This window comes from Sciurus vulgaris, assembly GCF_902686455.1.
Source record: "Sciurus vulgaris genome assembly, chromosome: 3".
In the NCBI taxonomy this organism is placed as follows: Eukaryota; Metazoa; Chordata; class Mammalia; order Rodentia; family Sciuridae; genus Sciurus; species Sciurus vulgaris.
The window spans coordinates 140,057,753-140,073,214 of record NC_136463.1 but is presented as its reverse complement, the minus strand read 5'-3'; the positions used below and the strand labels follow the sequence as shown (position 1 = coordinate 140,073,214).

The 15,462-nt window shown below is 35.1% G+C and overlaps 1 protein-coding gene across 3 annotated transcripts in view; it reads right to left on the bottom strand.

The window, feature by feature from the left end:
- Nucleotides 1-6,271: 6,271 nt before the first annotated feature.
- ITGAV (integrin subunit alpha V) overlaps nt 6,272-15,462 on the bottom strand; it is an 81,454-nt gene continuing 72,263 nt past the window's right edge. For all 3 annotated transcript variants that reach the window (XM_079132979.1, XM_079132978.1, XM_079132980.1), the window contains 4 exons: nt 11,425-11,538; nt 11,219-11,326; nt 10,514-10,636; nt 6,272-10,064 (listed from right to left, as the gene is read on the bottom strand). In XM_079132979.1, the coding sequence (XP_078989105.1) occupies nt 9,969-10,064; nt 10,514-10,636; nt 11,219-11,326; nt 11,425-11,538 (441 nt within the window). In that variant the 3' untranslated portion in view covers nt 6,272-9,968. The remainder of the gene's footprint in view (nt 10,065-10,513; nt 10,637-11,218; nt 11,327-11,424; nt 11,539-15,462) is intronic.

Here is a 15,462-nt window from a genome sequence, read left to right as displayed (position 1 = left end):
AGGAGTTCCTCATGATGTGCTGCCTTGCCCCTGGGTCAAAGCATAGGGTCAACCCATCACAGACTAAAAACTCTAAAACCATGACCCAAAATAAACCTTTCTCCTTTAATTAATTATGTCAGATATTTGGTTATAGTGAAGGAGAGCTAATTAACACAGATCGATTCATGATTCCAGTAGGATGTTCATCAGGAGTTACAACCTCAAATTCCTGGAGTGGTCAAGCAAATTAGGCAAATGCTAGCAAGGGACTACTCTAATGTAAGAAACAGTGCTGAGGTTTGTGTCAAACTAGAAGTTGCTTGGCCATCTTAGAGCAGCATTACTCAGCTCTAATGCTCTATCCAAGCAAGAATGCAGATGGTGATCTCCCAGAATGTTGCAGTTTTTAGAGAAGTTGGACTCTCAATCATTTGAGAAAACTTCTCTCACACGAGTGTTGCCAACGGGTTCATTTATTTTTAAAGTATTTAGCAGGCAAAACAAAATGCGTAAGGCCATTTGTGGCCAACTTGTGACTCTGTTCCTAACCCAAGATATTCTCTGGGATTCTTCTACCTGATTTCTTGGCACTAATCCTGCCACTCCTTCTTTCTCCTCCATATATGTTCTGGATCTGCCTTCCCCAGTTTTTCCTTCTCTCCTTATCTACCTTCTAACCTTTAAAAAAATTTTTTTGACCCTCAACATATAGAACCTCTCAAGTCCTTTTCATCTGTGAAATGAGCTTTTATACCTTTGTTCACACCTCAAGCTATAACCCTTCTGCTTCCTTTTTTTTTTTTTTTTTTCTTTTTTTGGCGGTACTGGGGATTGAACTCAGGGCCTTGTGCTTGTGAGGCAAGCACTCTACCAGCTGAGCTATCTCCCCAGCCCCTGCTTCCTTTCTAAGGCCAGCAAAGCCTGGCTTCCCTGTTCAATTTCTGTCCACCACTTGAACCACTGTAACATGGCTTCTGTGCTTCCTCCCACCACTGAAACTATTCTTGGGAAGGTCACCAATAACCTCCTCTTCTCCAAACATCTTGCTTGATCTCCTCATGGTACTTTTGTCACGTTCTGCCTCGATATTCCTTCCTTGTACCTCACAGAAGGTCCTTGCCATCCTGCCTTCCTTTCAAATGTTAAAATGCTGTGCTCCAACATCTTCCCATCTTCTTTGTCTCCTACTTTATTCTTTTTTTTTTTGATACTTGGAATTGAACCCAGGAGCACTTAACCACCAAGTCACATCCCCAGCCCTTTTGTGTATTTTATTTAGAGACAGGGTCTCACTGAGTTGCTTAGCACATAGCTAAGTTGCTGAGGCTGGCTTTGACCTCACCATCCTTCTGCCTCAGCCTCCCAAACCCACTGGGATTAAAGGTGTGCACCACTGTGCCTGGCCACCTACCTTGTACATTTCTCCTGAATATTCCCTTTTATTATTAAATTTATTACAATCCTGAACTTTGCTTCTCTAGATTTCTCTTTCCCCGGAGTACCAAGATTTATGTTTACAAGAACCTGCTGGAAATGTCCATCTGGATGTGGCTGCAGGTATCTCAAACTTAATGTACCTTTCCTTTACCTGACCTCCCTGATTTTCCCCAAAATCTCTGCTTCTTTACTCCCATTTCCTATCTCAATTCACAGTGCAAACCATCACCCAAAGCAGAAACCTGTGGATTTTATGCAAGGTATATATCCAAAATATGCTTCCTCCTTTCCATTCCCACTTTTACCCTACTGGGTTAAGTAAGCCCTCATTACCTCCCTTTTTGGAAGTAACAGGAAAATATTACCAGCCACTGTTCTAAGTCTTGTAATATGTTAGCACATTAATGGATGCAAGCCCTTTGTATAATCTAATGTACCAAAGATAACATTCTATAATAACATTGCTATTAGGATGTCCATCCTATAAGGTGCAAGAAAAAGAAGTGCAGAGGCATGAGGTGGCTTGTGCAAGGAAAGACAAGTTCTCAGTTAATTTAATGAGATTAACTTCAAAGTTACCAAGCGTGACATAATTGCTTTCAATTTAAGTTTTTATGGGTGTTCCATATCAGGGACAATGGGACAAATAAGAAAATACAGCCGACCTACATATCCAAGTCTACTACTTGCTCTCTGTGAGATCTTAATCGCCCCGAGTTGATTTTCAAATCAACAAAAGAGATGAATATAGTATCTAAATATTAGCTGTTATGTAAATTATTTATAATGAAGAATGTGAACAGAAATATCACCAAAGGAAAACAAATGAAACAAATCAGGCATTTCTTCCTCCACCACCAGCTGTTTCTTACAAGTGGTGCAGTCTCCTCTTCTAAAATGCACACACTTCTGTCCTGCTTACCAACATGGCTGCAGATGATTGAATTTTGTGTTATTTCAGGCCTGGATGTAAATGAGTCTAACTATCAGTTTGCCTAATTAATGATGTGTCACCATTATACACCCCTGTAAGGTTCAGAAATGTTTTTAAATTAACCTGGGAAAGACAAATCCACTGCTCAAAGTTCTCTTCCTATTCCTAAATTAATAAAGTAGATGATAAGACTTATTTGATAAGCAAATTACACATATCTTTGATAATTCCCATTCTTATGTTTTCTCATAAAATCCTAACAACCTTAGACACTGATATGTCCTGGGTATAGAGAGGTTAAGCTTGTTAAAATAAGTTTAAGCTTGTTGAATAGTTTGCAAAACAATTTCATATATGTTATCTCTTTTGATCTGGAACTTGTTAGTCAGGACAGAAAAGGTTCTGCCCATTTTATAATTCATGTTCAGAACACCCATTTGCATGCTTACCAAGTGTGGGTGCTGTAAATTTTACATCTGAATAAGAACCACAGTATCAAGTACAGTGATCAGCATAATTATGACTTGCTGCTTCAAGAGAAATATCACATCTAATTAAATCCATAGTGCTAGAAATGAGGACAGTGGTTACTTTTGTAGAAGAGAGTGAGAGTATGACTGGAAAGGGACAGGAGGCAGCTTCTGGAGGCCAGCAATGCTCTATTTCTAAACCCACTTTATTTCAGTAGAAATTTATGGCAATATATTATGCTACTTCAGTGTAATTTCCCAAGAATCTTAACACTTCTTTATTTTATTCTCTGTGCATTTCATTTACAAAAATAGACTTTTTGTCATGGGGGAAACTATTTAGTTAGCTTCCTTATCTAACATTGGTTTTAACATTTGCATATGGCTTACCTACATGCAGGGCTGGGGATGTAGCTCAGTGATAGAGTACTTGCCTAGAATGCACAAGGCCCTGGGTTCATATTCCCAGCACCACAACATAAAATGTAGAAAGTTAATAAATACATTTAACATATTGTTTCTAATTACCCTAATTGTTCCCCCAACTCACATCTGTATACCCATTTACAAACTTATAACCCAATTTATTAATTACTTTTTGTTTTTTGGGGGGTTTTTTGGAGGGGTACCGGGGATTGAGCTCAGGGGTACTCAACCACTGAATCACATCCCCAGTCTTATTTTGAATTTTATTTAGAGACAGGGTCTCACTGAGTTGCTTAGCACCTCGCTGTTGCTGATGCTGGTTTTAAACTCAAGAGCTTCCTGCCTCAGCCTCCCAAGCCACTATGATTACAGGCATGTGCCACCGTGCCCAGCCCAATTTATTTTTAAGAACTTATTTTGTTTCTTAGGAACTTCTGAATTTCCATGAGTTCAGGTATCCAGAAAGTACTATTTATAGAATATCCTATCTAACAAATCCTACAAAATGCTTATGAACTTTTAGTTAAAAAATGCTTCTTTTAAAAAGTACCTCTCCCCCAAATCACCCCTTCCTTCTTCCTTTCCCCCCCCCCCCCCCCCCCCCCCCAGCTTTACCCTTTCTCTTCTTGGTGACTCCATGGTATTTTTGAAGAGACTCATCCTTTGCTACGTAGATATGATTAGTATAGACCCACGTTTGTTGTTTTGGCCATAATATCTTCTCCTATTAGTTTCACAAGAGCAGCCATGACAATAATTTTCCTGACAATAAACATATCCACACCAGTCACAGTTAACAACCAACACCTCTCCTTCCTGGTTATAGAAAGAGTATCTGCCAAGAAGCAGCCATCTGAAGGCAGCCCACATCCAGCAGCATTTATTAAGAAGGATGTAAAAACAGTTATTTGACCTCACCAAGTTCAAGGAACAAGTTCCACCTCTTTCCTCCTTGCCTTAGCATCTGATTCCGGTCAGTCTGAAAACTTTTCACTGATTAGCTAGGGAAGTGGCAAAACGCTTGTGACTGTCGATGACAACTGGATGTGGTGAGAGTCAGAGAACACTTTTTTCCTTTAATCAAGTAAACCTCTTTCCACAGGAAAGAAGGGGCATCTGGCAGTTTTCTTCATAAGAATCCTAAAAATACAAACAGGCTCAATATCTGAATGCTTAAGTGTTGTAGATTTTTAAAGTTTTGAACTAAAAATGATGCTATCCATTTTTCCGTACCTTTTAGAAGTTTTAAACATCACCAGAATGTAAGAGTTCTTTTATTTTGTCATCTTTTACTCGACCATGAAAATAACCAATTAGATATAATAATGTATATATACTATATATCATATGTATTATTATATTTTGGGTAACTAAGTCAAAAATTTGCCACTTTTTACTTAATTTTATTACTATACTAATTTTTCCAACTTTCTTTCATTTTTTTAAATGATAAATTGATTGAAAAATCAATGGCACAGTGGGGTGTGGAGGCACATGCCTATAATCCTAGCTGCTCAGGAGGCTGGAGCAGGAGAGGAGGAGCATGAGTCCAAAGACAACCTTAGCAAAAGCAAGGCGCTAAGCAACTCAGTGAGACTCTGTCTCTAAATAAAATACAAAATAGAGCTGGGGGTGTGGCTCAGTGGTCAAGTGCCCCTGAATTCAATCCCTGGTACCCCCCACCCCCCCAAAAAAACAAAGGCACAACTACTGCCATATAAAGATGAAGCTGCTGCTAAAACTAACCTACCTGCTTTGTCTCTGACAGGACCGCTCTAATGGCAGAACATGTGTAGTCATCAAGTGCAGCCTAAAATCTATGATTTATACCTGAATGTGGATTAGGCACATAGGTAAGTTTTAAGCAGCAGTAAGGCTTAGTACACCTTCATAATTTGGGGATGGAAAAGCAGGGTATAAATACAAAAATCTCAAAATAAACAAGCAAAAAACAACCAAAACCTAATGGACCAGGATAACTGCATTTTGGAGAAAACAGATATTAACAAAATGTCATGTTTATGTTAATTCATAACCTTCCATGGTAACTTTTAATGGAAATTGCTTTAACAATATAAAATTGATCACTTTCTACTTTCTCAGTGAAAAGCAAACAGCTATATGTTCTATGAAAGATATTTTATTGGATGAATAAAAATAGGTTTGTGTAATATTTGTCCTTGTATCACACAATTAACTTTTAGTTGTTTTTGAAACTAAGATAAGACTTCTTTAAAAAATGATCTCAAGAATAACAGCTGTTTTGGATAAAAGAGACTTAAGAGAAAGACAATCAAATGTATTATTCAAAATGACACTATAATTTACCAATGTATTGGTAGAAAGTTATAAAATGACAGCTCATATTTCCCTTATCTGAAATGCTTGGAACTAGAAATGTTTCAGATTTTGGAGATTTTGAGATTTTGGAATCTCTGCATGGAGTTTACCAGCTAAGCATTCTGAGACTGAGCATCAATGTCACGCTCAGTAAGTTTCAGATTTTGGAGCATTCCAGATTTCAGATATTACATTAGGGACATTCAACCTCTGCTAGAATTACAGATATATATTAAAAATGTTTTGAAACAGAAAGGAAATGTACAGTTTAAAAGCAACCTGGTAATGTTAAAATTAAAAAGATCACTGTAATGAAATTTAGAATGAATTCAGCTTATTTAGAACAAAGGATTCTTTTTATCATTTTAAGTGGTGTTTGGGATCAAACCCTGGGCTTTGTATATGCTCGCTAAGCACTCTACCTCTGAGTCACATTCCTAGTCCTGAAATCAACAGATTCTTACCTTTCAGGCAAATATGTTTTTACCTTTCTAAGGATATATTTTAACATTAGGTTCCTGTGTGTGTTTTTCCTTTCTTCAAATAACTGACACTGCTAAGAATTTTAACTTTTAGAGAGATGTCACCACTTTGAGGTCACCCCTTTGGTGCATTATTGCTGGCTCATGTTATTAAAAAATAAAACATCACAGAAGGAAAGGTTAAAGTCCATACACAAAGGTGTCACCATATGCTCAAGTTTATTGTACAGTCACAAGTTACACATGGGAAACTAGGCAGAACACTGTATCAGCTTTCACTAACTCAAACCAAGTTAGCAAATGACAGATTTGAGAAAAAACTCATTTTATGTTTCACCCAATGTGGGTGATCACAAGAGAAGCTAGATAAAGATAATTACTTTCTGTGTTACTTATAGCAAATCATTTTGATATACACAGCTTCCAAGTTACTTAAGATATTTCAAAGTGTTTCAAAACTGGTAAGGAACCGTTCATATTCAGCCTGAAATAAATTGTAGAATGGAGTGTTTAAGGACAAATAACTTCATTTGTACATCCACAGCAAAATCATTCTTTCCTGCTAACAGAAATACTACTAAATACCTGCTCTTTAGACTTACTAAATTAATGATGAATTTGATATTAGCTAGGTTTGGTTACATTGTTATATTGCACTTGATAACAATGACAACAAAAACCAAAGATTCAATATCTCTTCCAAGAAGTTCATTATGTATCAGAAATTATAACAAAATACAAGAACATATTGCTTGCTATGCATCCAAAAGTTCATTGTTCACACTCATTAACTGACAAGTTAAAAGGAACATTTTCCAAAGCACAGAATATTAAGTAATTTCATTTTTTTGGGATTCCAAAATTCATTTTTCAGATTTTCTTTTTTGGTTATTATTTCTCAAATTACTACATATGCAAGTTATCCAAGAGTAGACAAGCCGACACTGAGATAGGCAACGGCCACACACAGGTATAACAACTTAAGCTTGTCCATCTGGCTCATCCACATAGTAACCTATATCAACTTCACATTCTGTTTGCTTTACAAAAACTAGTGGATCTGCTAATACTAGACAAGTGCCCCATAAATCTCCTCTTAGGGTCATGATTCAATATGAAAAATTTTTCTCAGCTCTCTTAAAGAAGCCAGTAAACTCTCTTTTATTAACACTTGGATTTTCTCTTTATATAAATATAAATATTAAGTTCATGAGAATTAACTATGAATAAGTAATTTCATAACACAGGTATAATTGTGGCAATAATATTCTAATTGCTTTACCTTTTACAATGATTAAGCACTGAATCAGAATCGATGGTAATTAATCATAAGAGAAAGGAAAAGGAAAAAAGTGACCTTCACACAAATGTCCTCAAAATATCAATTTCAAAATAAATACCCATACAAGAAACCAATATCAGTATCAATATTTCTCAACTATGTCAAAAGCTTTTAATATCCTCTAGCTCACTCATTTTTATAAAACCATTCTCAGATTATGAGAATTTTCTACTTTGAAATTAACTTTAATTTTCAATAAATCACAAATACAGTAGTATTTAAAATGTTCAAAGATTAAAATAGATTCCACAGAGCAATTTTTTTGATATTTAGTCAAATATACTCATGTGTCACTTTAGGGAAAAATTCTAATATTTTCCTCAGAGTAGACTTTCAAATTATCCATATTTTTATAGAGATATAAATGTTCATTTTTGAAAGAAAATCCATACAACAGCCTAACACTACATTTCATAAAAGCGATTTAAAACATTTTGTTAATTTCCAACTACAGCATCTTTTAATCTCTAATCGAAGATTCCTTGAGATAGAGTTCATAAAAGGAAAAGACTGAATGAAAGCAAACACTAACACCTGCCAAAGGGACATTCTATTCAGAGTGTATTTTTATGAATGACAGCTCTTAGATGGAAAAACAGATAAGAAAAAAGTTGCTATAGATCAACTTAGTGACTGCTTGGTGGTAGGCAACACTTTGCCCTCAGATATAAGTACCTTTTTCTTAAATTTAAATTTGTTGATAATAAAAATACTTATTGCATATGATTATTTCAAGTTACTAATAAATTCTATACTCCCAAACCCATTAATTTTAAAACTCACTAAAGCTAAATATAAGGTTTTGTCTATGTTCTAACTTGGATCTAAATGTGCTTCTACTTTGTAAATATATTCTCCAGTTCAGGTCATTCACTTGTGTATAGAATTATAACACAAGATATGGCAAGATAAATTTCAATCATTTTTAAAATACAGAAAAATAGTCAATTACTTAAGGGAAATATTTATCATTGCCTAATGAGGACAGCAGTTTAAAAGCGATTAAAGTCTCAATTTCTAGAGTATAACAGGATGTAATTGCACCAAAATAGGAATAATTAAAAGTCATCCCTAGGTCTTAAGGAACTGTGAATAAATCACACATTCCACCAGAAGATTCACCACCCTGCAGGCATATAATACTACAACTTGCTGCCTATGCTACTTTTATTTAAAAAGTAATTTGTTAAATTACTTTAAAAAAAAAAAAAAGCCAAAAAAAAATCCTAAGAAAGCTTTAAAAGGTTTTCAATAAGTTGAACAGCTTACCAAAATACCCTTTTGCAGTTATTCTGATAACTGATACTGGTTTTACATGTTACCTTGCTTAAACTGAGGTACTACCTATGGGAGTAGCGTCATGCTACTGCTAAAGTAAACCAGGGAGCTACCTGCAGAGTTTTGATCCCACGCATTTTTCTCATAGGGCAGGAATGGGAATTCAGGTTCCTGTCTGTAATGAAAATGATCTTGACCCGTTATTGCAACAATTTTAGAAATGAAAGGGAAAATACATATATAGGAGGAAAATAAATTAATAACTAAAGACTCTAATCTAAGAACATGCTATTAATAAAGTAATAGTCCTTCAATTAAAATGCTTTCTGATAAGTGTACTGTAAATAGCCAGATGAAATAAAAAAGGGATAGATGTGCTTTGGAAATGATTTTCAACTCCACATGGCTTTAACCATCATGATATTGAGCTGAAATTAAAGTATCACACACAAAAAAAAGGTATCTTGAATACAGAATTCATTTTAGTAAAGGCTGGCTTAAAGGATTGCTTGTAGAACTTAAACTATACAAATTAAAGTAATAAAACAGATTATAGATTAAATATAAATAAAAATTAGTCACATGTACCCAATTTTCATATTAAGATATAGTACCATTATTATTACAGGAAAATTTTTTTCCCCAGGGCTGGGGATTGAACTCAAGGCCTCATACATGCTAAACACATGCTCAACCACTGATTTAAACCTAACACCCAGTCTCCAGGAAAGAATTCTGGTGGTATCATGCATTTTTTTTTTAAAGTTCAACCATGTAACAAATATTAAAATCCAACTTCATGTAATTACAAAGCTTTTAGTAGATTTAAAAGTCAACTGTAGTGTAATATGTATTACGTACCTGTACCAAAAAAAAAAAAAAATGTGGATGCTAAGGTACAAATTTGGATTGCTTTAAAACTATAACAATGAACAGCAAAACTCAAAATACTAAATCAGAAACGGTAATTGTAATAGGTACTATTTTATATAAAGTAGTATCTGAGGCACTGTCTTATGTACATCGAATAAAAATCATCATTTGAAATTTTATTATTTAAATATCTAAAAACATAGGGCAGTGTATGTGTACTAACCCTGAACTTGTTTATAAAAAGAAGGTCAAAAGATATTGCTCTCAAATTCTGTGGTTAGACAGACGTCACTGGGTACCTTCAGTAGAAGTCTTGGGATTTTATTCCTCATGAAGGAATTTAAATCTATAATCAAGTTGGTAATTCTAATGATCCAGGATGTAGTATAACTTAAAAATCACAGTTAAGTTTCTGAGTTTCCTTCACCATTTTCATGCGGTTGAAGCTGTTCTCTTTCCTGTTCTTCTTGAGGTGGCCGAACACGTTTAAAAAAACCCATCTGTCAGTTGAAGCAAAAACATTATTTTCACATAAATATAGAAAACTAAAAATATTCTTCCATATTTTTCTTGGTGCATTATAATTATACCTAATGGTGAGATTCACTGATACATAGTCATACATGCATACCATATAACACATACATGCATACCATATAACAAGATAATTTGGTCAATATTTTTCCCTACTATCCCCCCTTTCCTGGCTCTCCTCCCTCCCCCTAATTCCTTTGCTATGCTCTACTGATCCCACTTCAATTTTCATGAAATCCTCCCCACAAAAATGTTTTTTAGTGACTATATTATATCCAAGAAAATTTACATGACACTGCAATTTCTCTTCCTTCAAATAAATCATGAGATATCATTATACCACTTTCTTTCTTCCCTCCCTCCCTTCTAATTTTTTCTGTTTCCCTCCCTCCCTCTTTCTAAATCCATTACTTACCCTGTACATTACAAAAACCAAAACAGCCAGCAACAGCAATCCTGCCAGAACTGCTAAAATGATCACCCACACAGGCACAGGCATGGGCGCTGGTTGAATGCCCCAGGTGACATTAGTGGTAACCTGTTGCACATAAAAGATCTTTAGTCTTAAAAATAATTTATAGATGACTAAGTACTTGAGTGCCTATTAAATTTTATTTCAATAGTAGTCACATTACATTCTTTTTTGCATACAATAATTTGGTGGTCACATGTTTGGTATCAAAATGTAAACATACACATTAAAATTCTCAAAAACATTTCCAGTTGCATCTGAAATGACTTCTAAATAATCCAATCCAGTTTATGATGGCTGACCCCATTTTCAATCCTCAAAAATCTTCCAAATGCCTTCACTTGTAGCAGTTAACTTCCAACTTTCTAACTTTGTGAGGAGAAAATATTCTTAAACATCACCACATAATTTAGTATATACTATAAATTCTCTTATATAAGACATGATGCAACAGTAAAAGGTCCAGCTTTGATAAATCTAGGGTAGAGTAGTAAAGTAATATTTTTTAAAGGTCATAATCCTATCAAATACCTCTTCCATTACTTTAAATATCAAAATGATTAAAGTGCCATTAAAAATAACTAAATAAAAACATCTAAGGCATTTGAATTGAGTGCATTTATCCATTCTTTAAAATCCATGACTTACTAATGTGGAGTTGAAGATATCCTCAATTGGAAGGTTTTTGTAAGGAAACTCTATGACATTAAATGAAGCAGATGACTTCAGAGAATATGAATGATTCTGGTTTTCCTTCTGCATGGAAATAACAAAGAGATGATTTCCCAGATGTCAGACCTTTTTGATTTCTTTGAAAAAAGTGGATAAATCTGCTATTACATCTGTCTACTTACATTCATGAAGGTCTCGGTCCACAGTAAAGACTTCACGTACAGGATAGCACTCTTGCCTCTGTCTAGTCGCCCAACCTGGCAGACAATCCTCAAGCACTGAGCAATTCCACAACCCTGTCCAAACAAATGATTTACTTACCCCAAAGAAGGACATTTGATAATCTTTACAATATTTAAATATTAGACATTGTATTTTATTATTTTTATGTAAATGTCAAAGAGATTCTCTAGATCCTTTTGTCTTGCAGAATTAATGCTTAAAATAACCAGGCTAATAGTCAAGACTATAATGTTTGTGATAAAGAGGTTGATTTTAGTGTGATATGTTATAGAAAGATAAAATCTATAACTTAAAAGACTCGTTTTTATGGCTAGAACTCAACATTCCTGAGGTGACACGAGAATGTGTTGATTACAGTGAGACAAGAAACTCAGATCACAATATCCCTGTGCAAAAGAAAAGGAAACTAAGTGAATTTTCAGTGATTACTCCATGTCAGACCTGTAAAAAAAATCAAACAGCAAGTTGATAACCTCTGCCACACTTAATATTTTTATCAGTAACTTGAAGGTTGGTAGCCAAAGAAAACAAATATGCATCACCTTCTGTGTGCCAGTCACAGTGCATTAAACAAGTCACATGCATACGCCTCACAGCAATGCTATCCAATAAGTGGTACCACAGTGGATGGACAGCACAAGTGAACTCCCTAGATCTGATAAAGGGCAACTACAAATGCCCACAGCTAACACCACTCTTAACGGTGAGACACTGGATACTCGCCTCTAAGACCACAAGCAAGACAAGAATGACTGCTCACTCATGCCACTTCTAGTCAACCATGTATAGAAGGTTCTAGTCAGGACAATTAAGCAACAACAACATAATGAAAGAATGAATAAAAGCTCTCTCTTTGTAGATGACAATGTCTTAAATATAGAAAACATTAAACAATACTCATAAAAATTAATAAAAGCTAACAGGTACAGAAAAGATATAAGGCACAAGATCAACATACAAATAATATGAGCAATTAAAATATCTGAAATCCACAATGAAAATTTTTTTTAAAAACAGCATCAAAAACAAAATACATAGGAATAACATAACTAATAACTACATAAATGCAAGAGTAGTACACTGAAAACTATAAAATATTGGTAAAATTAAAGAAAACCTAAATAAATAGACAGCTAGTGTTCATTGACAGAAAGGCATGATATTGGTAAGATGGTAATACTCTCCAAGTTGCTGGCCAGGCAACTGCTCTCAAGATTTCAATGACCTTTATTTGAAGAAATGGACAAGTTCATCCTATGATTCATATAGAACTGCAAAAAAACCCAAATAGCCAAAACAATCTTACAAAAGAAAAAAACATTAGGTGATTCACACTTCCCAAATTCACAACTTACTCCTGCAGAGCTATGGGAATGTAAACAATTTGGTTTTGGCATCAAGAACACATATATGGGACAATGGATTAGAACTGAGAAAGCAGAAGAGGGATTACTAGGGACAGGAAAGGGTATGACTTTGCAGGGCAGCAAAGGTAGAGGATGGACATGATCAATGCACAATGTGTGCATGGATGGAAATATCACAGTGAACCTTAATACAGTTAATATGTGTTATAATAATGAAAAAAATAAAATGGGATTGTCATAAACCCATACATATTTATGACCATTTTGGCTTCAATAAGAGGCCAAGACCATTTATATTTTCAATAAATAGTGCCAGACAACTAAATAGTCACATGCAAAGAATGAATCTGAACCCCTACCTCATGCCACATATAAAAATTAACTCAAAATGAAACAGATGTAAATGTAAGAGCTTTAAGAGTAAAATTTAGAAAACTAGAAAAGCTAGATGTAAATTTTATAACATTACCCTTAATGATGGTTTTATGATTATTTTTTTGGGGGGGGTGGGTACTGGGGATTGAACTCAGGGGCACTCATCCACTAAGCTGCATCCCCAGCCCTATTTTGTATTTTACTTAGAGACAGGGTCTCGCTGAGTTGCTTAGTGCCTCACTTTTGCTGAGATTGGATTTGAAGTTGAGATCTCCTGCCTCAGCCTCCCGAGCCTCTGGGATTATAGGCATGTACTACTGAGCTCATTGATGATTTTAAAACATAACAAAAATATGAACAACAAAAGATGACAGAGATAAATTGAGCTTCTTATATTTCAAAACTTTTGTGCATCAAAGGATACTATCAAGAACGTGGAAACTCACACAGAATAAGAGGAAATATGTGTAATCATATATCTAATAAGGGTGATATCCAGAACATATAAAGAACTCTTTGCAACTCAATAATAAAAGACAGGGGAAAACAATTTAAAAGTGGACAAAGGATTTTAACAGACATTTTTTCAAAGGACATATACAAATGAAAAGATGCTTAGCAACATTAGTCAATAGGGAAAGGCAATTAAAAACCACAATGAAATAGTGCTTCACACTAAATGGGATGACTATAAAAAATTAAAAGCAATCAAACAAAAACGAGACAATGACTAGTAATATAAAGGTTTTATAGAAATTGGAAGCATCATATATTGCTTGTTGAGACTGTAAGTGGTGCAGACATTTTTTTTTCCCAGACAAGGTCTTGCTACACTGCTCAGTATGCATAGGAATCCTGAGCTCCAGTGATCTTCCTGATTCAGCATCCTGAGTATTGAGATCCACTTTGGAAAACAGTTTCTTCAAAAAGTTAAACACAAAATTTCCATATAACCCCAGTTATCTCATTCCTAGGTTTATTCCCAAGGGAACTGAAACACGCGTTCACATAAAAACTTTTGTGTGACTACTCACAGCAGCAGTATTAAAAACAGACAAAAAGAAACAATCTAGGCTGGGGATATAGCTCAGCTGGTAGAGTGCTTGCCTTGCATGCACAAGGACCTGGGTTCAATCCCCAGCACAAAAAAATAAATAAATAAATAAAGATCCAAAAAGAAACAATCTAAATTTCCATCAAATCAATGAATGAATAAACAAAAGGTAGTATTTACACAAAGGAACAATATGTAGTTATAAAAATGAATGCAGTACTCACACATGCTACAACATCAATGAATCTAAAGTACAAGAAGCCAAATACAAGAGGCCACATATTATAGGAAGCCATATCTATGGAAAGTTAGGAATAGGCAAATGAGAGATTAAAAGCAAATTAGAGTTAACCAGGGGCTGGTGGTAGCAGAGAATGGGAAGTAACTGCTTAATGGGTAGAGCTACTTCTTTCTGGGGTGACAAACACCTTTTTGGAGTTACAGTGGTAATGGTTGTCTAATGTGAATATACTAAAAACCACTACATTATATACTTCAAAATGGTTAAGGTGGTGAATTCTGCGTTTATGTAAGTTTTATCTCAATTTTTAAAATTACAGTTCTATAGTTTGTAAACTGCAGGATCAAAAGTGAGTTTTGGTCCTGGGATGGTTGGTCGGGGATGTCTGGACAAAAAGCATTCCAGGTGCTGCAAGAGACGTTTTCCAAATCTGGAGGAAGAAACATACTGTTCAATGAAAAGCCAGGTGGACAAGGAGAGAAGCCAAGCAAGTAAGGAGAGGAGAGGTGGCAGGCAGAGAGGGAGGAAGAGCACAGGTCATGCAGAGTCGAGGGGCTGTTGTAGGCTCTGGCTTTTTTTTTTTTTTTTTTTTTTTTTTAATTTTCTTTTTAGTTAGATGGGAAGGCACTGGAGTGACATGACCTGACTTATGTTTGAAAGAATCACAAGGCTTCTGTGTGGTGAATAGGGTAGAGGGGAGAAGGAAAACATTCAGAAACCAATTAAGGGTTTAGCAATAGTCCAACAGAGAAGAAGGTGGCTCGTGGCTTGGGTTAGGTTGTAAAAGTGGTGGAGCTGGTGAGAAGCAGTCAGATTCCAGGTTATTTGAACATAGATACTGAATTTGCTAAAATGTAAGAAGTGCAATTTGAGAAAAAAGAGAAGATGCAGGTTTGAACAGAGAATGGGGTTGATATTTACTCAATGTGGATCACTGTGG